General features: G+C 42.0%; 1 protein-coding gene across 5 annotated transcripts in view; it reads right to left on the bottom strand.

Moving 5' to 3' along the window:
* NUP62CL (nucleoporin 62 C-terminal like) overlaps positions 1 to 27870 on the bottom strand; it is a 109539-nt gene that overhangs the window by 45886 nt on the left and 35783 nt on the right. For all 5 annotated transcript variants that reach the window (XM_030210220.1, XM_030210223.1, XM_030210219.1 and 2 more), the window contains 2 exons: positions 19770 to 19892; positions 3192 to 3362 (listed from right to left, as the gene is read on the bottom strand). In XM_030210220.1, the coding sequence (XP_030066080.1) occupies positions 3192 to 3362; positions 19770 to 19892 (294 nt within the window). The remainder of the gene's footprint in view (positions 1 to 3191; positions 3363 to 19769; positions 19893 to 27870) is intronic.

Raw genomic sequence — 27870 nt, forward strand, 5'->3', positions numbered from 1 at the left:
TCAGTACATACTTAAGTCAAACTATTTGAAGAACCCACCAGTCAGAGGTTATAATTGGGCCATCTGTGTTGGTACAAAAATGAGCTTCCCTCCAAATAGGTTGCCTGGGATGGATATTTTTTGTGCGGCTATGTTCTGCTGGAACAAGTCTAAAGTCCGTGCCCTGCTTTGACTGCGGAGCCAGCTGGGACTTCTAAGGACAGAGCTGGTGTGGTCTAGAATGCTGGGGCTGATTTGACTGAGTGAAACAACTGGGAGGTGGGAACCTACGTCTTTGAGAGTAGTAAGAACGTTGCCTAGACCCAGTCAAAAATCTTCCTCTGAAGAAGATGCAGTATGCTGTATGGTGTGTTTCTTAATGAGGTCAATGACCTCCTCCACTTTCTCTCGAAACAAGTTGTCCCCTCGGCACGGCACATCTGACAACTTCTCTTGAACTGCTGGTTCGAGGTCAGACACACAGCCATGAGTCTGGATGTGACATCAAAAGTATCATAAGCGCCCCTGGCAAGATAATGCCTACACTCCATCTGCATGATGGCCAGCTGGCGAAGCTCTGCAGTCTGTTCTGAAGGAAGAGTCCATCAGAGTCAGTGTACTGCTCACCAGAGACTCCAAATAAAGGCTTGTTTAGAGCTGGTAGGCCTGGATGAGGGGCAACGAGCACCAATACCTGAAATGTATTTTTCGCAAACGAATCCAAAGTCCTAGCCTATTGTCCCACAGACACTGAGGCATGAGACAAAGAATTCTTGGTCCATTTGAGAGTAGATTTGACCTCCATAGAGTTGTGTGGCAACTGTGCTCTCTCGAATCCAGAGCCTTCTGGATACGATACTCCCATCCATCTTCTTAGTTGCGACCGGAACTGTGAGGAGACACTCCCAGTTCTTAACAGTACACCCTTAAGGATAGGGTGCAATTGTAGTGTGACCCCTTCCTTGGAAAGAGACTTATAGCTGAGAACAGACATCATATCTCTGATCTGGACTCCTCTTCCGTCTCCACCTTAAATGGGATGGCACTTGTGAAGAGTGCCTCTGGTGAGTATTTTCGTTTCTCGAGGAGAAGGATCAGATGGAATTCCATATGACAACTCCTCCGAGTAAGTAATGTAGATTTTAAACTGACTCCCATAAGTGGTCCCAATCAGACTTCACCATATTCAGGTGCAGGTGAACAAGTATTTACCGACCTCGGCCCAGTGGAACGATGTACACACACTGAGGAATTTCAAGAAGCAGCCCTACCTTCAGCCTGCAGGGAAGCTTCCTCCCCCAATGTCGAAGGCTGTACTGCCTGTCTGGACATCGATGTTAACACCCAGCAAGGCACCGGTGTTGAAGAAGATCTGGGCACCAGCACGGATGAAATCTCAGAGAGGGCCTGGGGCATTTCAGGTGCAAGCCTCCTCAATGCCATAGTAGGAGCCCCCTACAGCAACTGCACCAGCTCCTCTAAGAGCATGCTGCGGAACCGCTCCTCAAAGATGGCCATCGGCAAAGGAACGGAAGCTGGGACAGAGGCAGCCTGAGAAGCGGTCGGTGTAAAATCGGTGGTGGGGTCCCAGTACTTCTCTGATATCGGAGGTTCCAATGTCCCAGAGGTCACGGTACAGTGCGTCGAAAAGATCCACATTTATGCTTCTTGTGCATCCCCCCAATGCATACAGCCTTGATCTTCTAGTGCTGATGAGGATGCCGTCGAATACATATAGATCCTCGGTGTCAGTGTCGGGTACGATAATGACTGGGGCCTGCTACCAGTAGACGCCAAAGTCAAAGCAACCATGGAGGATGATACCGCCAGTGCCAAAGTCGATGGTCCGGCCTTCGAGGAGTCAAAAAGATGCTCCACTTGAGCCAGTCTTACCTAAATTCTCACATGCATTTTTAAACAGAGATCACATCACAGGGGTCATGATTTGACCCAAAGCACCCGATGCACCAATTGTCCGGCATGGCAGAAATCACGTATCTACACTTGGCGCATCTCTTCAAGCCACTGGGAGTCTTCTGTGACATCAAAAAAAGTATCTTAGCTAAATTAAACTCCTCAATCTTGAACAGGGAAAAAAGGGGCACTGTTCAAATTGAGGACGGGACAGTGGCCTAATCGAGCAGCCACATAGAAAAATAAAGAAAACTTGAAGAGCCGAAAAAATCTAACAAAATACGAAGATTAAAAAAAATAAAAGTACAAAAATGTAACTTGAAAAATAAACAAAAGACCCACACGGGAAGGCACAAAGAAGTCTGACAACAATGCAGCGTAAGGGAGAGAACACAGAACATGTCCTCTCAGCTCCGCGGAAAAACAGACTGGAGGATCAGCGCATGCATGGTGAGATACTACTAGAACTTTCTACTTTACTAGCTAGTCAAGGTCCACACTGGATGTGATCATCCAGATGAGAGAATATGAAGGCCTGCTTGTCATAAGAGCATAATAGCTATACTGGGTCAGACCAATGGTTCATCTAGCCCTGTATCCTTCCAGAAGTGGCCAATCTAGGTAGAAACCCAATTAGTAGCAACATTCCACCATATCAATCCCAGGGCAAGCAGTGGCTACCCCCATGTCCATCTCAATAACAGACTATGGACTTTTCCTCCAGGAACATGTCCATTTTTTTTTTTTAAACCCAGAAACGCTAACCACTGTTACTACATCCTCTGGCAGCGAGTTCCAGAGCTTAACTATTCACTGAGTGAAAAAATATTTCCTCCTATTTGTTTAAAAAGTATTTCCATGTAATTTTGAGTGTCCCCTGGTCTTAGTATTTTTTGAAATAGTGAAAAATCGAATTACTTTTACCCATTCTACATCACTCAGGATTTTATAGATCTCACCCATATCACCCCTCAGCCGTCTGTTTTCCAAGCCGAAGACCCATAACCTCTTTAGTCTTTCTTCACGTGGGAGGAGTTCCATCCCCTTTATCCTCAGAGACTAAATTATACATACACATTAATTTCTGTGTGTTATTAACTTACATACCACAAAATGGTGGCACATTAATTTATCAGTATTAATAAGATTTGTGAGTGTGTGATTTTTTTTTTTAATTATAGCAAACCTTTCTATGTCATCATCTCCTTTGAAGCTGCCATTCTGTTTCCGGGTTTTCAGAATACAATTCCTAAGTAATGGGGCAAGATGTATTTCTAGTACAAAGTTTCATGACTTACGTGGTAGGCCAGCAGAAGCAGTGGAAGGGGTAACAGTGGATGTTGCAATTGCTGAAGTTGAGGAGTTTGAGATGGAGGCAAATAATGTGGGCCCTGGTGGCCCAAGGAGAGATGTCAGTGTTGATGCAGGGGCTGATACTGGAGCAGCTCCAGTAGATGCTGGAGTTATGCCTGGAAGTAAAAAAATATATATACATACATATATATCTATATATATCTCAATATAAAAATGGAACAACCAACCCCTCCTTTTACAAAGCTGTGGAAGCAGCTGCTGCTTGGTAATGCAGATAGAGCCCACTGAATGGGCTGTGTCTGAATTGCCATGTGGCTTTGGGGGGGGGGGGGGGGGGGAGTTACAATGAAAGCATCTCCACTTACACTAATTTTCTTTTCAAAATAATTTAGGCAGGTAGCTGGACAGCTAGTCACTCACTTTCATTTTCCTAAAACAATCATTCAACCTTACAAATTATCACAAAATTTTGAAATGCACAATGACAAGGGAAAATTTGATCTTAGTTGTTATCTTTCTTTCCTTGTGTCCCACCAGACTAGTGCAGAACCAATAGATTGTGCTTACTACTAATTTCTATAGAGCTACTAGACATATGAAGCACTATACATTTAAACATGAAGAGACAGTCCCTGCTCAAAAGAGCTTACAATCTAATCAGGACAAGTAAGGGATAAGGAAATTATTAAGGTGGGAATGATAAAACAAACATGGGTACTGTACAAGTGAATAGGGGTTAGGACTTAAAAGCAGCAACAAAAAGGTGGACTTTTAGCTTAGATTGGAAGACGGCCAGAGATGAAGCTTGACGCACTGGCTCAGGAAGTCTATTCCAGGCATATAGTACAGCAAGATAAAAGGAACAGAGACTGAAGTTGGCAGTGGAGGAGACGGGTACAGTTAAGAGAGATATACCCAATGAACGGAGTTCCCGAGGAGGAGTGTAGGGAGAGATAAGAGTGGAGAGGTACTGAGGAGCTGCAGAGTGAATGCACTTGTAAATCAATAAGAGGAGTTTGAACTGTATGCAGAAACAGATAGTGAGCCAATGAAGTGACTTGAGGAAAGGGATAATATGAGCATAGCGACACTGGCGAAATAAGTTGTGCAGCAGAATTTTGAACAGATTGAAGGGGAGACCTGTGAGAAGCAAGTTGCAATAGTTTAAGCAAGAGGTGATAAGGTAGTGTGCTCAGAAAGGAAAGGGCGAATTTTGATGATATTATAGAGAAAGAAACAACAGGTTTTATCAGTCTGTTGGATATGTGCAGAGAGAGAAGAGTCAAAGATAACCCCAAGGTTATGAGCTGATGAGACAGGGAGGATGAGCGTGTTATCCACAGAGATAGAGAATGGGGAAAGAGGAGAGGTGGGTTTAGGGGGAAAGACAAGAAGCTCAGTCTTGGTCATGTTTAGTTTCAGATGGCGGTGAGACATCCAGGCAGCAATGACAGACAGACAGGCTGACACTTTGGCCTGGATTTCTGCTGAAATTTCTGGTGTGGAGAGGTAGATCTGGGGGGAGTCAGCATAAAGGTGATACTGAAAAACCATGGATGAGATCAGAGCACCAAGGAAAGAAGTATAGATGGAAAAAAGAAGAGGTCCCAAGACAGAGCGCTGAGGTACACCAATAGTGGGATAGACGTGGAGGAGGATCTGCCTGAGTATACACTAAAGGTGCATTGGGAGCGATAAGAAGAAAACCAGGAAAGATGAGCCCTGAAATCCATGTGAGGACAGCGTATCAAGGAGTAGGCCGTGATCAACAGTGTCAAAAGCAGCAGATAGATCGAGAAGGATGAGGATAGAATAGAGACCTTTGCATCTGGCCAGGAACAGGTCAGTGGAGACCTTAGCAAGGGCTGTTTCAGTTGAATGAAGAGGGAGTAAGCCAGATTGAAGTGGATTAAGAATAGCTTGACATGAAAGAAAATTAAGACAATGGCAGTAAACAGCATGTATAAGTAGCTTGGATAGGAAAGGGAGGAGGGAGATGGCAAATAGTTAGAAGGACAGGTTGGGTCCAATGAAGGTTTTTTTGAGGAGTGGTGTAACTAAGGCATGTTTGAAGGAATCAGAACAATTGAAGTGGAAAGTGATTGACTATACGACAGAAGGGATGACAGTAGGAGAGATAGATGGGTGGGAACAGGATCAGAGGAACAGGTCGTCAGTTTGGAGGAGGAAAGAAAATGCCAAAAAATCATCTTGCACATTCCTTAATCTTCATTTCCTCAACTGCAAAGGCTTAAAATACAAACTAATGCACGCATCAACCTTTTCCTATATGAGCACACAATTCTGGAACGCGCTGCCGCGCAACCTAAAAACGATCTACGAACTAGCCAGCTTCTGCAAACTATTGAAGACCCATCTCTTCAACAAGACATATAACAAAGATCAAGACATGTGAAATTCCCCACATGCACCTAGAACTGTCTTATAATGTATATCTTGCTTATCGCTACTATGCTTTATCATTATCATGTAACCCAAAATCGTTCTGTAATGCCAAATATCTAAACTGTCCTATCTCCACTATTCATGATGTATTGTAAGCCACTTTGAGCCTGCAAAGAGGTGGGAAAATGTGGGATACAAATGCAACAAATAAATAAATGTGCCGTTTCCTCTTCAGTGATTTTGGAAAAGAAAGAAAAGGAGGCAGGGGTTGAAGAAGGGTTGAGAGAATGGACTGAAGGAAGGAGAGGTGGAGGTGACTTGAAGAAGCATATTTTCAAAGCACTTAGCCTTCCAAAGTTCCATAGGTTTCTATGGAACTTTGGAAGGCTAAGTGCTTTGAAAATGAGCCCCTTGGTGAGAAGTCAAGGTTAATCTTATGAACTTTATCATCGAAGTACTCAGCCAGAGTCTGGGGAGAAAGCAAAGGGGGAAAGGAAAAGGGAATAGGACGATGTACCGCTTTTCTGTGATTTTTTGCAATTACATTCAAAGCGGTTTACATAGTATATACAGATACTTATTTATACCTGGGGCAACAGAGGGTTAAGTGACTTGCCCAGAGTCACAAGCAGCTGCAGTGAGAATCAAACCCAGTTCTCCAGGATCAAAGTCTGCTGCACTAATCACTAGGCTACTTGGAGGTGAAGGCACTTTGAGGAGAGAGTTCAGTGTGGCAAAGAGATGGCGAGGGTTTGAGCCAAGAGACTGTCAACTGGATGTAGTAGTCCTGTTTGGCAAGTGAAAGAGCAGACTGGAGATGGTTAAATGAAAGGAAGGAAACATTGAAGGTTGAGAGATGAGAAGAAGGGAGAAGACAAAAGGAATGATGAGATGAAGAAAGCAAAAGGTGGGAAATGTGTTACTGCAATATACAGTGATGGAGAAAGATTGGGAAGGGACAGCAACAAGAAGAGAAACTGTATTGGAGCCATAAGAAATAGAAAAGAGAAAATACAAGTGTAAAGAGAAAATGTTTTGGCGAGCAGCACCTGAAGCGGAGGCCCTGGATGGATCGGGGTGCACTTGGGAGTCACCCCAGACTAGGCTGTGAGGATAATCAGATGGGCTGCAAGTCCTTCACAATACCTAGAAGGCAGCTGGTGGAAGTACAAATCACCTGAAGTGGAGGACCTGGATGGCTCGTGTACCTGGGAGTCACCCCGAACCAGGATGTGAGGATATGCAGATGGGCTGCAAGTCCTCCACAGCACCTGGAAGACAGCTAGTGGGAGCGCTAGGCACCTGAAGTAGAGGCCATGGATGGATCGTGTACCTGGGAGTTACCCCGGACTAGGATGTGAGGATATGCAGATGGGCTGCAAGTACTCCACAGCACCTGAAAAGCAGCTGGTGGGAGCGCTAGGCACCTGGAGTGGAGACCCTGGATGGTTCGGGGTGAACCTGGGAGTCATCCCGGAATAGGCTGTGAGGAAATGCAGATGGGCTCCAAGTCCTCCAAAGCATCAGTGCCTGTCAACTAGCAGATGGAAACAGTCGCTTACTCTGCCCCATACAGGTCACTGTGAAGCCCAAGCTCACTACTATTTCTCTAACAAAGCAAGGTGAAACAATATCCCTTTATCCCTCCTTGAAAGAGGGAATCCCAGGTGGCAATATCACAATTAGGTCATAACAATTAAATGACCCAAACTCTTATCAGAAACATTGATGAAAACATATATAGCTTACTCTTGTGGGACTGAAGAAAATTAGTACAAAAGACCAAATTTTTGTTTCCTCTTCATCCACACCAGACCACTGCAGAACCAATAGCATGCAAAAAATGCGCCTCAAAGTGGGTGGGATAATGAGACCACTGGTGTAAGTATGTCAGGACCAAAGTCCTCCTTTTCTCTGAAGTCACTGAATCTCTTTTCACTTCACCAAATAGCACAAATCTGATTTTTAAAATTTAAATCAGCAGTCTCTAAATACCTCATGAGAACGTGACCGTACACCCATAAGAGGGTAAACACCTTCCCCCCCCCAATCCTCCCTCCTCATTATTGAGGTTCCTTTCCTTAGATCACCTATTGTTTCGATTGTTGTAAATCACCTTGACAGGTTTCTCCAAGGCAGTAAATCAAAGAGCTTTTTTTTTTTTTTTTTTTTTTTTAAGTTCAATATTTTTATTGAAATTTGAAATGGTAAAAACATAGGATAGCGTACAAGAAAAAAAGGAAAGGGGGTTACAACAGATGAAAAGTGGAGCAATATCTCAGTATAAATACAAGTACAATAGAAATTAAACAGAGAGGTAGAGTGAGAAAACAGGAGAAGATCTGTAGATCATTAAGGAAGAAACATCAAGTGTGAGTAGTATATTCGTACGTAAAAACAAGGTGTCAAGAATCAACTTTTGAGAAGGAGAGTCAATGGGAGCCCAAATTTTAGTGTACAACATGCAGTGAAGTAGTCTTCACTGATGCTCCAGGCTCAAATTGTCTATAAAGGCAAACTGTATTCCACCAAAAAGTATAGTTTAGTAAACTGGCATTTTACCAGCTTCTGAGATTATGCTGAATTCTGGTTGCTAGCAGGATATCAATCAATTTGGGGCTGCATGAAGTAGAACACCATAGATGCAAACAAGGATAAAGGGATCATAGGATGATTATCATATGAAATGTCCAATGAGCAATAAATTGTATGTGGACCAAATCTCCTTCCAGAAAGTCAGGATTGAAGGACGATCAAACAATATGTGTCTCATATTTCCAGAGAAGAACCGACAATGCCGCCAGCATAGATCATCTTGGTTCAAGTTGGCCCTTCACATTTTCCTTGGATTCCAGTATGCGTTGTGCATAAAGAAGAGATTGATTCATATTTGCAGAAAGAATTTGGTCTATTGATTTTATTCCACATGAGCCAATCCGGTTGGACAGATGCAGCTTCAAGTTGAGAGCACCATTTGTAATGCAAATCATTAGGAATGCCAAACATTTGTCTCAACAAATTTTATAAAAAGTGGAAACAGCTTTGCCTATAGAAAGGACTAAATCACTGGTTCAGACATTGAACTTAAAAACATTATCAAAAGCAATAGCATTTGTTAATGTTAACAATTGTGATTTGTGTGAGGATAATGCTGGGAACTTAGTCACAAACTCTGAAAAAGACAAAGTATTATCATTAAGCAACTGATCTAGAGTCCATAAAACCTGATTTTGCTAAAGTTTCCAGAATAGATAACGGTTCTCATTTTTCCAAATAATTCTAGGATTGTTCCAAAAACAATCTTTATCTGAAAGTAAGGAAGTGTCTGCCAAATTATCTAGGGAAAATAGAGCAGTCTGAGCTACCATTAATAGATTTTTTTCAGATTAAGAGGTAACCTCATATTGCCCAAGAACAGAAAGGGGTATAAGGGAAGCACATTTCCTCTAGTTCTAACCAGGAGGAACGGGGGGCGGGGAGAATATTGGGGATGTGTAGCAACCAGATAACACCATATTTGCCAAGTAAGGCTAAATGATAATAAAAATCAGGGATATTAAGACCACCAAAAGATCTAGGCTTTCAATTTCTTCAAGGCTATATGTGGTTTCTTGTGTAGACTTATGAAGGTGCTGAACTTACGGTCAAGCCACGAGTAAAAGGTCTATGGACATAGTCAAAGAAACATGGAAAGAATGTAGTTGATTTTAGGGGCAAGTGTCATCTTAACTGAGGAGATTCTACCCAATCATCTTAGCTTAAAAGGTGACCAAGAGGAAATAGCCTGAGTGACAATATCTTTAATGTTAGAGAAATTGAATGACATGAGCTGCTCTTGATCTTTATGGATAAGAATACCTAGATACTTGGAAGCTTTGTGGACCCAGAAAAATTACATTTGTTGGAAATCTGAAGGAGAGGATAGTGAATTTAAGGGGATAATTTTGGATTTATCCCAATTAACTTTATAACCAGAGAAATGGGAGTATCTGGATACTAAATTGATGGATTCTGGTAGAGATTCCTGAGGTTTTGTAATGAAAAGGAGGACATCATCAGCATACGTAGCCAACTTGATCTGTCGCTGTTTGGATTGAATACCATCTATTAAGTGATTGGTGGATGTCTGATAGTAATGGTTCTAATACCAAATTTAATGGAATATCCTTGGTCAGAGTATTAACTAGTACTCTGGAAATAAGGTTTCAATACAGAACCTGAAGCCATAATATAACGGCTTCACTAAAACTGTACCAACTTAAGACCCGTAAGAGGAATAATCACTCTACACTGTCAAAAGCTTTTTCAGTGTAAGGCAATACTAATCACAGGTTCATGAATATTTTTAGCCAGGAATTTAATACCATGAAAGTCTTAGATAAATCTGTTTTTCATAAATTTGACTTGATCCAGATCAATTAAGTGGCCAATGATTTTATTTAGATGTTCAGCAAGAATTTTGTAATCTACTTTTAGTAGTGAGATTGGTCTATAGTTTTGAACTTTGAAGGATGATAGTTCTTTTGTTAAATCTTCGCTGTTGGTCAGGATGCTCTCTTACAAAACTGAAATATGTTAATAGGTGCAGTACGAGGATCATGTTACATTTTTTAAATAAAATTCTACAGTCAGGCCATCTGGGCCTGATGCTTTGTAGCTAGCTAGTTACAATATTGCATCTATTATTTCTTTAGAGGTAATATGCACATCTAGAGCTGCCTTTGAGGACAAAGAGAGAGAAGGGAAGTCAAATGTTCTTTAAAAAGTTGTCAAGATCACGAGCAGAGCCTAATGATTCAGATTTAGAGAGATTTGTATAAAAATCTTCAGAAACTATAGTTTTACCTTTGGTGTTAGTTATAACTTGACCTTGTAGAGTGTAATGAGGGGATAGGTTCTCTGGACTTCTTCCGTTTTAAATATTTGGCAAGAGGTTTGCCCATTTTATGTCTCTAGAATAACAACCAGTAGACTGGATAAATAAATCATCTCTGGCCTTTGCAGATACTACAGAGTTATAGTTATACTTAGTTTTGTAAGTTTGGCTAGAATTGCTGGATCTTATAATTAGCTTCAAGCATTTTAACTTCATGATTGAGAGTGCTTTCCATTAAGGTAGATTGTTTTCTATGCCATTAAACTGATGGCCTCACCTTTAAGAGTAGCTTTGTATGCTTCCCAGTGTCATTGGGGAAATGACATCTAAGAAATTTCTAGCAAAGAACTCTTTGCTGAAATTAGCAAGCTTTTTGGCAAGATTCTCATTATTTAGCATCACATTATTAAATCTCCAAGAGGCATTTACTTTCCTCGGGATTGTAGTTTTAATTATATAGATACTACAGCGTGATCTGATAAATGCATAGGATGAATATTAGATGCAATGAGAGAGGGTGAAAGAATATGAGTGATACGAAAGTAATCTAATCTGTCAAGTAGTGGGGAAAAGTGAGTGTAATCCTCAGTGGGATGAAGTATTCTCCATGCATCAATAAGATTAGTATTTAACATCAATTTTTTTAAATTCAACTAACATTTTGGATTTAGCTGGTCTACTTTTGGAAGTTCTGTCTAAACAATAGTCTAAAGGTTGAATGAAATCCCCAGCAATTATCAGTGAACCAATTTGGTGTTGTAATACAGTTGAGTCAGAGACCGGTGCATAAACACTTTAAAAAAAAGTATAAGGGAGAGAGTTAATATTAGCAAAGACTAATATCCATCTACCATCAGAATGATTTCAAAATCTGAGCATTTAGCAAAGAATAAAATAAAGTTTACTCCCCTTTTCTTATGTATTGCAGGAGAATGAAAAGATTGAGACATGGAAGAAAAAAACAAAAACATTCATTTACTGTTAAATGAGTCTCGCAAGGATTTGAGGTGGTTAGCAATTTTCTTCCTCTTAACTAGATGGAACTTTAGTTAATTGACATTTTAAGAAACTATATGCATATTAGTCATAAATCAATAGAAAAAAAATGAGAACGTACTGTTCATAAGCATGACCTGGAATTAGAGACAAAATATAATTAGAATATAATTGTAAGTCAACAATTTGAAAACTTTTTGTTTCTCCAAAGGAACAGATAAAGTACACCCCAGTTGATGATGAGGTTACTGGAGGTATAGAATCACAAACAAAAGGCACTGGATTGGTGCCCAATGGATCACTATGAAGGAGTGTCAAAAGTCAGGATTAGTGAAGACGCAAGTACTACTTCCTAAATTGAAGAAGAGTTTATAAATAACCGCAAGATAAGCGCATAACTGTGATAAATATTCATGACTGGTAATCGGGAATTATCACTTCAGGCCAGACAAAATATTGGTTGGAGAACAAAAGGAAAAGGTCTGGATCATTGCATATGGATGAATTCCAAAAATTATTTCAGCTTGGAAGGCTCGAGATAAGTATGGGTACAGTTATGTTACCCTCATCTGGGCTACATATAAGAGACCAAATTTTGTTCTGATGTCTTCAAGAGGCTGACAAAGTTGCAAGAATTCTTTCCTTTTGGATGCTGTAGATTTGGCTAGATTGGCAACACTTTTTTGCCAATTGCGGATATGCCGATACCAGAGTAGTTAACTATAGGCCTTGGATATTTTGCTGAATTCAGAGGCCTGGATGGGATGCGATGTACTCTTTCAAGTTCTAACAGTTTGGAAAGATCCGGTTTGAGAAGCTAAGGAATCATCTCAGTGAGAAAACTAATTGTGTTAGAAACTTCTGAAGATTCAGGAAGGCGAAGGATTTTTATATTGCATCTAAAGTTTCTACTTGAAAGGTCTTCAATATTTCTTTGCAAAGAACATATGTCTCTATCATGTTGATCAAGAAGGGCAAATTTGACAGGAAGGCTTTTTGTACAAGTTCCCAAAGAATCAGTGTGTGTGAATTTCAGCAAGTTGAGAATTAAAGACTCAATTTCAGAACGTACCACTTTGGTTGCTTCCACTTGTTCAGACATGATGCTTTTAAAGAACAGCATTTTTTTTTTAATGAGAAGATCCAGTTGCGAATCAGTTGCGCCATTTTTTCTGACATGCATTTTGATATTTTTAGAATTGCAATCTGAGGTAAGGAGGGGAAGGGAAATGGGACTTGATATACCGCCTTTCTGAGGTTTTTGCAACTACATTCAAAGCGGTTTACATATATTCAGGTACTTATTTTGTACCAGGGGCAATGGAGGGTTAAGTGACTTGCCCAGAGTCTCAAGGAGCTGCAGTGGGAATCAAACTCAGCTCCCCAGGATCAAAGTCCACTGCACTAACCACTAGGCTACTCCTCCACTGGGCAGGAACTCGGAGACAAGGTAGGGCTGGAGCTGTGCAGGAACTCGGAGACAAGGCAGGGCTGGAGCTGGGCAGGAACTCAGACGAGGCAGGGCAAGGCTGGGTCTGAAGCAAGGCTAGGCAAGGTCCGCGGTCCAAAGCAAGTTCAGGAAACATGACAAGGCTGGACTAGGAACAAGGCTAGAGCACATGACAAGGCAGACGACCTGAACACCGTAAAATAGGGCTCTGCAGCTGTTGTATGTAATTATAAATTAAAATCAAGGTAGTAACGATGTCGATGTAAGAAGCACGCACCATGTGTCTGCTCGGGATGCTGACCAACCCCCCCCCCCCCCCCCCATATATCAAATTGCGAACAAAACATGAAACTCGGGCAGAAAGGACAACATTGTCTTGATAGAAACTCAAGCCTTTGTAAAACACAAAAAGGGTTCCCAACATGATAATGCTTGTAACTCTGTCTCCAAGCAAAAGAAATGGCCACCAAGAATACAGTCTTCAAGGAGAGGACTTTAGAAGTTTTCTTCTTTAACCAAAGGAAGGCAAACCTAAGGCTTGAAGCCCCCTGAGTTTAATGTCCCTATCCTGTTCTAGCCCTCCAACTACCCTCTATCATATATTGATGTTCCTCTCCCATTATTTTATGAATTGTAAACTGCTTTGATTGGCATCACCAAAAGGCAGTTTATTAAGACCAATTCAACAAACATAAACCTTGGCCTACCAGGAGTCTTATGTGACAAGACCTTGATCTTTTCTTCTGGTAGCTTATGAGACAGACTCTGCTAGATCCTTTACCAGCTTTTCCAAGTTTTCCACAAACAGCAGTTCCCCCCAAAAGGTGAGCCTGCTAAGCCAGGTGCTGGAGGCCATGTCCACCAGCTAATTCCGCAGCCACTATAGCCATCTGGCCGAAACCATGATTGTCATACTTCTGGTCAAAATCCCGATAAGATCGTACAAGAGGTTTGCCATTTACACCAGACTTGCCTCGATACAAGTGAACTCTTGAGGAGCACTCAGACCTTCTTCTGGCGACTCCATGCTGGACTGCTGCATCCAATGGAGACAAGGTCTATAGACGTAAACACTATACCGACTGCCTGAAGCCCCAAAGATGATACTTTGAAGGCATCCTTTGATAAGGACTCCAATTTATAATCCTGAATATCCTTCAAGGCCATGCTGTCTTAAACAAGAATAGTGGCCTTCTTTGACAATTGCCATTACCAGTGCTTTAGTCTTTCCCTCTCCTAGCATAAGTGGTAAAAAGCTTATCCATAGCCCTGCCAACTTTGAGCCCAGACTCTATAGCTTCCCGCTCTGCTAAGATTTAAGGCATAGGTCGCTTATGGATTGAGAAAGCAGTTTTTTAAAATTCATTACAGGACAGGATCCCCACTGAAGCGGTCTCCTAGGTTGGTGGATCAAAAACACTGAGCGCTTCCAATGTCTAAGTAATGACAGAAAACGGTTCTTCCTTACAAAAGGCACACCATGATAAGATCTTATCCCACTCCTACTGGGAGTTCTCTGTCCTCCGTGGGGGAGAAAAGCAAAATACCTTTTGCTACACTAGAAGCACCACCAATGCTCCAAAGCCACTGCTGATTCCACAGACTGAGAATCCCAATTCTCTAGGATGGAAGAGATTCCTCCAAACATCTGGAACCAAGTTTAATCTCCTGGGTCTGCTGCATTTCTTAAGCTTTCTCTACAAGAAAGGCCTATTTTAAATAAGATAATAAAAATGAAAGTAAAATGGGTCTCTTGCTCAGAGTCTCTCTTGAGCTTCCCTAGGATCTCCCCCATCACCCTACAGGCAATAACAATCATTTTCTAAAAAAATGGGTTGTCATGGCTGGGGTTTCAGGAGGAGGAGTTAAAAATGCTGCTATTTCCACCAGAGCCAGCTCAGCATATGGACCAGGTGAGGGTCTGGTCCAGGGCGCTGGCTCTAAAGGGCGCCAAACATGCCAAGCCCTATGACATCACCCAGCCCATAGAATAGTCCAATAATTAAGCTTGCTTCTCATCAATACCTGCACTGCACCAGCGGTCCTAACTAGTAAGGAGGCGGGAGGAGGCGCCGAGTGGCTTGCCTTCAATGCTTCTCTCTTTCAGAGATCTTCCTCCTCCCTTCACAGCTGGACACCATCACGGCTCCTGCCATGACTCAAGCTACAACTCACCTCCAGATGCTGTGGGGGCGTCGGGCTGGGTCCCAAGCTACTCTCCGGTGTTCCTCCAGACAGTTTCTGTGACGTCTCACTCTGCATCGCCTCCTGACATCCTAAGCAACACACAAGCCCCAGAAGCCCTTCTTTGTAGTTCCTGTAGCGGGAGTCAAGGGAGGCACCTTTTTCTGACATCTCAGCAGAGCCCTATTTTACGGTGTTCAGGTCATCTGCCTTGTCATGTGCTCTAGCCTTGTTCCTAGTCCAGGCTTGTCATGTTTCCTGAACTTGTTTCGGCTCCAGCCCTGTCTCGTCTCTGAGTTCCTGCCCAGCTCCAGCCCTACCTCATCTCCGAATTCCTGCCAAGTTCTAGCCCTGCCCTGTTTAGTCCTGTCTTTGCCTTTAGTGTCTAGTCCTAGCCTTGCCTGTTCTGCTCATCACCTTGTCCAGTCCTGTCCGGATCCAGTTCTTGCCTTGCCTGTCTGGACCTAGTTCTAGCCTAGTTTCTCATTTTGCCTTGTCCCGTCTGGTTTCCAGTTCTAGCCCCGCTGCCTTGCTTTCCCTGCCCTGTCTGGATCCAGTCCTTGTCCTGCCTTGCTTAGTATAGCCCCATCCCGTCTAGCCTTGCCATACCTAGTCCTGCCTTGGTTCTTGCTCCGAGTCCTGTCTTGTGCCAGTACAGGGGACTTGTCTGCCGAAACTATGGCTGTGGTCCAAAGGCTCACCTTCCTGTGGTTGTGACAGATGCTGATGGCCCCTTGCCCACTCCTCCCAGGCTTTCCCCCCCTCATAGCACCTGACGGGTGCACTGAGTTCCTTGGAACCGCCCTCTACCACTCCCTCCAGGAAGGCACAGCTGCTAGTTTTAACTAGCAAGGCATGCTGGGATTGGACATCCAACACCCAATCTCAGCCTGCCTTGCAGGGAGGCGCAGGACACTGAAGCATTTAAACTGCTTCAACATCTATCGGCCACATTCTTTTTTGAGGCCTGCTGCCACCTCTGTTTCAGTGCTCATCTGCCTTCTGACTGCCTGTCTACCCAGCTGTATGTGACTGGAGTGAACTGAAACCAACCACCTGACGCCCCTGCTGCCTGCTCTGACTGCCGAGTGTTTTTCCTGAGCAGGTAAGGGGCCAGGGACCGGTCTTGAGTCACGGTGTGGGAGAGGGGATGGAAGGGTAGAATTGTGGGAATTGTTGGGGGAGAGGAAGGTTTCTAGAGCTAGGCGGGGGGCGCAGTTGCTGTAAGGACAGGATGTTTGGCGAATGTCGGCAGGATGAGCAGTGGATATTAGGCGACATCCTTGAAAAAGCAATCCAGCGAAACACGTGCTGCGTTGGAGAAGAGCGCCCCTAAGCATACTAGATCATGTTATACTTTAAAGATGAGTATTAAAGTAGCATGAACAATATAAGGAAGTTTACCAAGTTTATTAACACAAAGAGTTTACTGATTAAAAATTGCATAGGAAGGTGGCAGCTACTGAACCCATGACGATTTGAGTACGTAAGACACTGTCTGGATAAAGGCACAGAATACATTACCACTAAGGTTCATTGACCAACACATTTACTCCGGTTCTTCAGTTGGATTTTAAGGGTATCTTGGAAGAGAACTTTACAGAATGGCCACATTTTGGGGCTTTCCACATAGGCATCCTATTATCAAATCAAGTTATAGTTTAAGTTCAAAATTATTAATCAAATCAGCAACAGACTGAACATATACAATGAACAAGGGAAAAATCGTCAAGATTCCAATACTTTATTATTTCAAGTAGGGCTGTACCGAATATTCATATTCGATTCAGCCCCAAATACACTGTTTGTATTCAGCCAAATAGTGATTTAAAATTAAAATACAAATAATCTAGGGCTCTACTGTGCTAAATCCTACTGAAATAAACACTTGATCTCCAACTTTACCTTGCTTCTTTTATTATGTTAAAGCTCGATGCCAATTATTCATATTCGGTATTCACATTCAGCCGAATAGTAAAATATGTTACACAGTACAACTAGTTTCAAGAAACCTGCTGATGTCTCTAGTTTAAAAAAAAAAAGAAAAAAACAACCAATCTTTGACCTTGCTTCTAACACCAAAAAACAAAGTAAAAAATGGAAATTATGATCAACGGTGTCAAAGGCAAAGAACAAACCCAACAATACCATAATTGAATCATTCCCCCTGTCCAGATTTTCCCCATGATTCATCAATTAACATCAATAAGACATTTATCTGCAAGATAGCAACCAATCTTTGACCTTGCTTCTGACACCAAAAAACAAAAAGTACAAATGAGATTAAGATCAACGGTGTCAAAGGCAAGGGACAAAGCCAACAATACCAGAATTGAATCATTCCCCCTCCAGGTCACAACTGGCAAGAACCAAAAAATTACAATACATTTTATGCTGCTTATCCTAGAAATAAGCAGTGGATTTTCCCCAAGTCCATTTTAATATTGGTCTATGGACTTTTCACTTTAGGAAGCCAGCCAAACCTTTTTTTAAACTCTGCTAAGCCAACTGCCTTTACCACATTCTCTGGCAACGAATTCCAGAGTTTAATTTCATGTTGAGTGAAGAAAAATGTTTTCTGATTCATTTTAAATGTACTACTTTGTAGCTTCATCGCATGCCCCCTAGTCCTAGTATTTTTGAAAAGAGTAAACAAGCGACTGACATCTACCCATCCCACTCCACTCATTATTTTATAGACCTCTATCATATCTCCCCCTCAGCAATCTTTTCTCCAAGCTGAAGAGCCCTAGCCACTTTAGCTTTTCCTCAAAGGGAAGTCGTCCCATCCCCTTTAAACTGCCTTGCCCTGTTCTGTAACAAACATTTCACTCAAGTTTCTATGCTGCTGAAGCAGGAACTCCTTTTCCTCACAGAAAAGCATGGGCCATATTTTGGGAGGCTTCCTTTCTCTGGAACCCCTGGTTTGGTTTAGCCCATTTTTAAACTCATGGGGTCTGATATTCAGCAAGCGGCAGATAGCTTTTTTTTTTTTTGTCTACTGCTGGTGCTAAAACCAGAAATTCAACGCCAGGCCTTGTGCGGGCTTCGGCACTGAATTTATGTTTTTTTAAAAGCCGGCTAGCTCAGGCCTGGTTAAGTCAATATTCAGACTTAAGCGGTCACAGGCTTGCGCATGAAGACAGAACCGCATAAATAGATTTCCTATTTATGCACTAAACATGGTGGCTTAGCTCTGAATGCTGAAAGCTAACCAGACTCCGCCCCTGAAATGTCTCCAAAGTAGCCAGCTTCCACTTCAGCGCTAACCAGTCATTTTCAGCACTGCTGAATGGTTAGGGGCCACTGAAAATGACTGGATAGCCGCATACAAGCGAGTTAACTGGTTGGTGGCTGTTCTGGGCCAGTTAACTTACTCTGAATGTCGGCCAGACTGTCTTTTTACTGTTCCCCCTCCTCCATTAAATATTCTCTGCTACAGAGTCTGAACCTCTTCCATAGAATGCACTGGGCCATTTTTTTGGGGGTGGGAGGGAGAAGGAGGGGACTTATAGCTCAATTTTGTTAAAGTATTATTTTGCCCCCAGACAGGAAGATGTGCCTTAATTCTGTTACTGCCTGGCTCAAGGAAAATCACCCGACCCTAAACACGACAAAATCTATGGCCTACTGGTTAACTGGTGGCCCTTTATGTTCCACAATATCACCTTCCACAGAAGTGACAACTTTCAAGGATCTCCATGCCTTTCAAGAATCTCCATAATTTTCTCTGTTTGTATGTTCATTTTGGCCTGAAACTTATCTTTGACCATCAAGTAGAGCTAGTTTTACTGCCCTTCGTCATTTCCTTTCAATTCGCAAACATCTGAATACATCACTTTGCTCTATGCCACAGTTTTTTCATGCCTTGATTACTGCAACATCGTTTGCTCTGGCTTTAATGCAAGCCTTATCAAACCACTACAATCTGTTCAAAACATAGCTATCTCCATTCTTTCACCAAAAAATATGACCATGTTAATCCACTCAGGATCTGCCACCACTGGTTCCAATTTCCTTTTGAATTCAGTTTAAGATCCTGTAGTGCTTTCCTCGCAAGCCCCTACCTACCTTTCTTCCCTTATCATTTCCTATGTCCCAGCATGCGCCTTCTGTTCTGCTTACAAATCACATCTTATTATTCTCTCTATTCACTGTTGATAACTGGACTCCACCCATGACTCAGCTTTTGCGTCTCTTAAAAAGTTTACGATCCAAACTCTCTTATTTAAGGTTTTGAGCAGACCTGAAAACACATTTATTCAGAAAAGCATATGGCAATCTATAGCAGAGTCAGCTTTTCACCAGTGAGAATGTGTGCTCTGCCCTTCCTTATTGCTGCCTTTAATTTTTCTGTCCTATCATTAAATGGTGTTCCTTTCCTTCTCTCTCATTTTAATCTGTACACCACCTTATGTGATCCCTCATTAGGCAGCATAGTACATACTCAAACATAAATAGACCGATAAGTCATTCTTGACCCCTTTTGAATAGTTCTTTCCAAATTCTGTTGGGTTGGAGAAGAAAAAAAAAGGCGGCATCATCAAATGGACTAGTTATCACTCAAAAAGGAGACAGTCCCATTAGGAGTGTTTAGGGTATTTCCCATAATAGATCTTGTTTTTTTCCTGAACATCTCACATTGTGTACCTGAGAGTTTGGTTCCAAATTGTAAACCTGGGCCCTGAACAGTGCTGGCTGGTACAATTCCTATGGAGGCAGGGGTTGCAGTAGTAGCCACTGCTGCGGATGACAGCATTCCAAATCCTAGTCCTTAATAAACAGATTAACAAAAGTTATTTTTATGTTAATTTCACATTTTAGAGTCATGTTTCTAGATTTAAACTTGCTAGAGCATACATACAAGTCCAGAAATGACTAAGTACATTAATAAACTAAATTCATCAAGCTTTTGGCTCAGGATTATTTAATTTAAACAAACGAAAGCCTCAACCACCCAGAGGGAAGTCATAGGCTTTTCAACAAACCTCAATGGGGTTATCATTAGCTTCCGTCTGCCTGAAAAAAAAAAAACAATAGTGAAAAACAACTCCCCATCTTGGGAGAAAAAGTCACCACTGAAAAAAAACAGTGCAGACCCAAATATTTATAAATCCAAATAAAGGCAGGTGTCTACTAATCTCAGTTCTGTTTAAGTCTATAAATCAGTTCTATAGAATAGAGCCACAACGTGACAATAAAAAAATAGCTTACTAGAACACACAGTTTCACTGTTTGCACACCAAAAATCTGGAATAGTGAAGAGGGTAGCATCAAAGCTCAAGTTCAATACCCCAACAAAGTGCCCCCTTGTTTCACGATTGCTGCTTCAGAGGGGCAGAAGCCAATGATAGATTACCCCAATGAGGTTTGTTGAAAAGTCTATGACTTCCCTCGAGGTGACTGAGGCTTTAGTTTGCTTAAATTAAATAATAATACTAAGACAAGTCTCTTCTCTAACAGTTCTTAGAGCAAAGTTTGATGCATTTAGTTTAGTTATTAGTACCAATATCATCTCCAAATTATATCTTTTGTGCTTTAAGAATATAAATACACATGATCCCTAGGGCACCCACAGCAACAAGATTGAGATTTTCAACTGCCACTAAGTTTTATATCTAATGCTTCAGGCCATCAGAATCCCCATGACTTTGAGAATCAGAGTGCAAAAACCATTAACCACTCAAAAGGAAAATCAGTGATGACTTATTATAACCAGGCATTCTGGACGACATATGAAAGTATATCTAGTAGTCAGTTATCAGTGCAGGTGAAGAGTCTGTTTTACAAACTGCTCTGACTAGGTTAACTCACCTACAGTTTCATTATAATGCAAGAATCAGACATCTCATATTAATTTCTTGATCCATTCAGCCAAACCTTTGTTCATCTGCTTGGAGAGCAGAATAGAATTTAGAGACATTGTGCTATATGTTCCCAAACTAGCCGTTAAGCCTGTTAAAACAGGCAAGATTTCCAGCTACCCTCCTCGCTGCCGCTCCCTCCCCCCTCCCTGCCAGGCCCCCTGCACTGACCTGACAGCGCCTCTCACCTCCGTGTGAAAGCGCTGCAGCCAGCAGCAGATTGCTCTGCTGCTGCCTACAGCGCTTCCACACGGAGGTGAGAGGCGCTGTCAGGTCAGTGCAGGGGGCCTGGCAGGGAGGGGGGAGGGAGCGGCGGCGGGGATGGGGGGGGAAGGGTGGAGGTTGGTGCGCGCGATGTTCGTTTCCAGGCTCCAGCGGCGGCGTCTGACAGTCTGACTCCGTTTCCCTCTCTGTTCCGCCCTCTGATGTCATCACGTCTTGACGCGAGGGCGGGACAGAGAGGGAAGTCTCTACTGCGCATTTGCAGATGAGTCGGTCACTTGCCATTTATATGTTTGATACTCTGATCACTTAACTCTAATCTTCAGAAGATTAAAAATGAAAAGAAAAAAAAACAGGTTAAAGGAATAATTCATTCTCTTCTTTCATTAATCAAAATAATGAAAAACTACTCAACTGTTTAAATGAGAGAGCTTTAATCTGACTAGTTGTGAGATGTAGTGATTTCCAATACACACAGGCAGGCATATGAACATTACTCTGCACAAGTTGGTCTGTGTCCAGCCCACAAAGCTAATTTAACGATAACCTACAGAACATGAATTTACTTTGTACTGAAACAGACTTTTTTTTTTTGGTACAGAGAACATTGTAGGAATTAATACTGCTTAGCCACCACATGAAACAGCAAGTGTGTGTGGGGGGGGGGGGGGGGGGGGGAGTCCATTTCTGTTCAATATTCACACACCTCAAAGATATAAATGCAAAAGAAAAAAAAAAAAAGACCTTTTCAGAGGAAAGGATTGTCAAAATGTTTCAGATGGGCCACAAAAACAAGGCTGGAGCAAAAGGCACAGAAGTATACCCAATGGAATCTGCTGGGAGGAAATCCTCTCAAAGTGTTTGAGTAGGGGCTCTCTCAGATTAAGGATCAAAACAAATGCTGGTGAAGGGAGGGAGGAAGGCAAAGGGAACCATAATTCTCTCTCCTTCCCTCAGCAACATATCGCTTCCTACCTTCATCACCATTCCCTAAGAGGAATTTCCCTTCTGCCAATAAACCTTCAGCTGGTCCCACCTCTCTAAATTTCCCTCAGGTGATTGTCCCCCTAAAACATCGTTCCAATGACCCCTCCCCCCAAACTCACCCATCCATTCTGCAACCTGAAATCCCCCCTCCCCCAAGCAAACTCACCCTACCCACAACTACAACAGTGGCTGTATTAGCCAAGTTTTATTATGTACACTTGTCCCTTTAAGCAGGAAAGTCTTCTGCATGGCCAAGAAAGCATAGCACTGATTAATTTTGAGCCGCAGTGCACCTCTGGCACAATTGTGTTTAATTCTGAATAGTATTTGGGGGGGGGGGGGGGGGGGGATGGGTCTTGCTTCCCCTTGAAAAAGTTGCCATGGTTTCCCGTATCACTTCCCAGGTGGGCCTTGCAGTTGGTCTCCTTGGAGAAGGAAAGATGACCAGCTGCTAGTAGGGAAGGGAAATGGGATATACTGCCTTTCTGTGGTTTTTGCAACTACATCCAAAGCAGTTTACATAGTATATACAAGTATTTGTAACCTTGGACAATAGAGAGTTAAGTAACTTGCCCAGAGTCACAAGGAGCTGCAGTGAGAATCGAACCCAGTTCCCCAGGTTCAAAGTCAGCAGCACTAACCACTAGGCTACTGCAACAAGAGTGACACCAGAAGCTTGTGGCAGATTCCTTTGAATGGACAGTTCTCCATGGACATCGATCATCTAGCCACACATCTGAAGCGACGCCCCAATGTTGTCCAAATCTCCCGTAAAAAAACCAGAAAAAACAAAAAAACGGAAGACATACAGAAAGACCAAACTTTCTGTATATCTTCCGTTTTTTTGTTTTAAAGTGGGCTCCACCAGCCACAACACCCCTGCTCAACTGGCAAAGCACAGGAGCCACCCCAGGCAGTCTGAAATCCAGGAGCTTATCAAGCTACGTTCACACCTGCTGGGAGATAGAGCAATACTGAAGGCAGTTGGGGCTAGCCATCCAAGAGGCACTATGGTTTTTCAGTGCTCTCTATCTCCACCTGCTGGTAGGCGGATACAACCCATCAGTTAATGGATTCATCTGCTGCTGATGACAAGGAAAGCAACATCCTACTTACCCTAATACCTAAAGACACTAAGAAAAAAAAAACTAATGATATCACCAACTATCGCCCAGTTGCATCTATCCCTCTAGTAGTAAAATTGATGGAGAGTTGGTGACCAAACAGCTTACAGAATACTTAGACAAGTTCTCAATACTGCATGATTCACAATCAGGATTCCGCTCCCAACCACAGCACTGAAACTGTCCTAGTCACTCTCCTGGCCAAATTCAAGCAGGAACTAGCCATAGGCAAAAGCATACTTCTCCTCCAATTTGACATGTCGAGAGCATTCAACATGGTACACCACAACATACTACTGAGACTCCTTGGCCACTTTGGGATTGATGGAACCGTACTTAATTAGATCAAGGGCTTTCTAATCACCAGAACATGCCAAGTAAATTCAAACTGAAACATATCACTACCTTGGAAAGCAGCCTGCAGAGTACCTCAAGGATCATCATTATCACCAATACTCTTCAACATGATGATGATCCCACTGGCAAAGACATTGTCCAATTGAGGTCTCAACCCATTCATCTATGCAGATGACGTTACAATCTACATTCCCTTCAGACAGGACTTGACAGAAATAACCAATGAAATTAATGATGGCCTCAACATTATGGACTCCTGGGCAAACTCATTCCAATTGAAACTGAACACTGAAAAAACACACTGCCTCATCCTCTCATCACAACATAAGTACAAACCCGCAACCATAAGCACCCCAGGACACACACTCCCTACTTCAGATAGCTTAAAAATACTCGGCGTCACACTCGATCGCAACCTTACACTCAAGAACCAAGTAAATACCGTAATAAAGAAAATGTTCTATGCAATGTGGAAACAAACGAATAAAAGCTTTCTTCCCGAGGGAAACTTTTCGAAACCTAATACAATCAATGGTCCTAAGCCATGCATGGAATCTACGCAGGATGTAAACTACAACTCACAAAAAAACTCCAGACTGCCCAAAATACAGCAGCCAGATTGATATATGGTAAAACACGATTCAAAAGTGCTAAACCCCTACGAGAAAAATTGCATTGGCTCCCAAAGAACGGATCATCTTCAAAATCTGCACTCTGGTCCACAAAATTATCTACAGCGTAGTCCCAGGATATATGACAGACCTAATAGATCTACCAACCAGAAACAGAATCAGATCATCACGATCATACCTAAACCTACATTATCCAAATTGTAAAGAACTAAGATACAAAACAACTTTCGCATCCAGCTTCTCCTACATAAGTGCAAAACTATGGAACGCACTCCCAAATGCTGTGAGAACAATCCGTGACCACTTAAACTTCAGGAAATCACTCAAAACTCACCTCTTCAAAAAATCCTATCCCACCGATCCAACATAAATCCCTGCACCCAGCAACACAGCATAATTAATGATTGTACTGGACAATTTATAATCTTCATTTCCTTCGACCCCATTACGCCTGATCCACACCTACCTCATCTGACCACAACATAACTTTGTATCTGCTATCAACCGAATTGGCAAATGCCTCTACGGTACTATGTAAGCCCCATTGAGCTTGCAAATAGGTGGGAAAATGTGGGGTACAAATGTAACAAATAAATAAAATATATACATTCTCAATATAAAACACTAACAAATCAAAACAGAAATTACACATATAAAAATATATTAAAAATGTATGAAAAAAAACTACATATACACAAAGACTCAGCTAATATCATGATCACCATATATATTTTTTTTTAATTATTTTATTTATAAGTTTTAACAAATTATTACAAGAACACTTGTAAATGAAAAAATGGAAGAAAATATACATCATTTTCATAGGAGAATCAAAATAAAAGGTAATTACTTTATCTCATCCATTTCAAGTCCACAATATGAGAGAAAAAACAAGGTACAATTCCAGGAAAAATTTTTCTCATTGATACACAAGATCAAGAAAAAAAGGGAAGAGAACATAATATGCCTGTTATAATCCTTTTTACGGAGTAGATGTAGACAGAGCCTGCAATTGCTGACTGGAATTAACTGCAAACTTAGAATCAAGAAAATTATTCAATTGACTAGCATCATAGAAAATATATTTGACTGAGCTAACTTTAATCACGCATTTACATGGAAAATTTAACCAGAATAGTCCTCCCAACTGTAGGACCCTTGGGCGGAGCTTCAAAAACGCTTGACGTCTCCTTTGTGTTACTCTGGCAATATCCGGAAATATTCTAATTTTGTTATTCATAAAGAGTTCATCTCTATGACGGAAAAATTGTTTGAGAACCCAATCACGGTCGGGTTCTAACACAAAGGAGACAATCAATGTTGCTGGAATCGTTGTCATTTCTTCTTTTTGAAGTTCTTGCGTTAAGTTCAGCATGTCAAATGAAGCATCAGGTCTTTGTTCTTGTTGGTCCACTACACCTTTTTGTTTCTCAATTTTATATGGAGGTAAATAATAAATTTTTGAGATTGGAGGGAATACTTGTTCAGGGATCTTTAGAATATCTGATAAATATTTTTTAAACATTATTAGTGGAGCCATTAGTGTAGTTTTTGGAAAGTTAATCAACCTAAGAGTTTTAGCTCTTAGTTGATTTTCCAAATTTTCAGTCTTTTGATGCAAAATAATGTTCTCTTTTATCAAATTTGATTGTATTTGTTGAGAAGTTTTTAGTGCTTCATTACATGAAATTAAAGATTTTTCAGTGTTACTCATTCTAGTTTCTAAAGCTTCAATTTTTTCCAAAGGCAACTGAGTTACTTGTAACACCTGAGATATCTTCTGTGTAAAAGAGTTCTCAAGTCCTACCAAGGCTTCCCAAATCGAGTCAAGAGTTATATTCCCAGGTTTAGAAGGCAAAAATGACTTACTGGGTATAGTAAGCTCAGTCAAGTCTCTCTTCATTGTCTGCTCCTGATTCCCAGCCAGCAATTCATTGAATCTTTTTCCTCCGACTTCCACAGCCGGTAATTCTTGGTCTGCTGCAGTTCCCTCTACTGAATGCACTTCCAGGTCAGAGATGCCGAGTGCTTCCTGCCCCTGCTGCAGACCCCTTGCCGGCATCATCGGAGGACTCCGCTGTTCGGGGCTAAAAGTGATATCGGCCTCAAGCTGAGGGAGCAAGGAACCTCCCATTGCTCCCTCCTGCAGCGAGAAATCCTGCCCCGTTGCACCCACAGGCTGCGCAAAACGGTCCATCGGTCCCGAAACCACGGCAGCTGTGGAGGGAGTCACCCGCATGATCACCATATTTTAATATATATTTTCTTTTATGTGGATGATAAATAGAATAAAAGAACCCCCACAAATGAAATTATAATCCACATAAAAGAAAATATATCCTATATATTAAAAACCAACCTCAATGTTCTGAAGCTGACACTGTGGCTTCAGTGAAGAGTTTGTAACCTCTGAAGCTCAGGCTCCATCTCTGTAAGCTCCGCCCTCGCGTCCAAACGTCATGATGTCCAGCACGTCTAAATGTCATGACATCGAGGGCGGGTCAATCGCCATAAAAGAATCGCGCTTCAAAAAACAGAAACAAAGGTCTAAACTCCCGATGGAAGAGTACCGGCGAGGCAACAAAAAAAAAAAAAAAAAGGAAATATAGCTCCGCCATCATGTCACAACGCAATGACGTCGAGGGCGGGGCGGTACACACAGCGGCGATGACAGAGGACTTGGAGGAGATCCCGGAACCCCCCTCGGTATTTCGGAATGGAAAGCCTGCCCGATCTCTTGCAATAATGCAAGCATGGAGGAGGAGGAAGTCAGGGAAGGAAGACAGAAACGCTTAACAGAGGGAAAAGGAGGCGGGGAGGGGGTCCTCACACCAGAGAGATGGGGGTGGGGACCCTGCAAGAGGGGAGGGGCTCACACTCACTCACTCAGTAGACGGAGGGAGGAAAAGGAGGGGGAGGCCAACGGAAGGGAAAGGTAGGATAGGGAGGGAAGGGAGAAGGGGGAAAACCAGACTCTCTGTCAATCAAACTGTATCTCTGAGAAAACTCTGTCTCTCTCACTCACACACAGATACACAAGCACCCGTCTTAATCTCTATGTGACACACAATAGAACAGTCACTCTCTCTCTCTCACACAGTCACTCTCACACACACACTCACTCAAACATACACACTACGAGGAAAACCTGCCTAGCACCCGTTTCATTTCTTTCCAAAACGGGCCTTTTATACTAGTATTAAAATATGATGATCACGATATTAGCTGAGTCTGTGTATATATAGTTTTTTCATATATTTTTATATATGTAATTTCTGTTTTGATTTGTTATAGTGTTTTATATTGAGAACGTATACATATTATATTTTATATGTATGTATTTTTACATTGGTTTTTAATTTATATGTGATTTGCTTTTTATAGCCCCTGACGCAGCCCTGCTGGGCAAAACACGGCCTGTGTCAGGCTCATTATATTGGTTTTCATTCAATAAATTTGTGTTTATCCCCTACCGATCTGCTTCGTTGATTTCCATCTTGGAGTTTGCAGATCATCTGCCTTGCTGTTTTCTTGGACACTCCAACAGTGGCCAAGCCAGGCCACA

This window comes from Microcaecilia unicolor, chromosome 7 (genome assembly GCF_901765095.1).
Source record: "Microcaecilia unicolor chromosome 7, aMicUni1.1, whole genome shotgun sequence".
Lineage (NCBI taxonomy): Eukaryota > Metazoa > Chordata > Amphibia > Gymnophiona > Siphonopidae > Microcaecilia > Microcaecilia unicolor.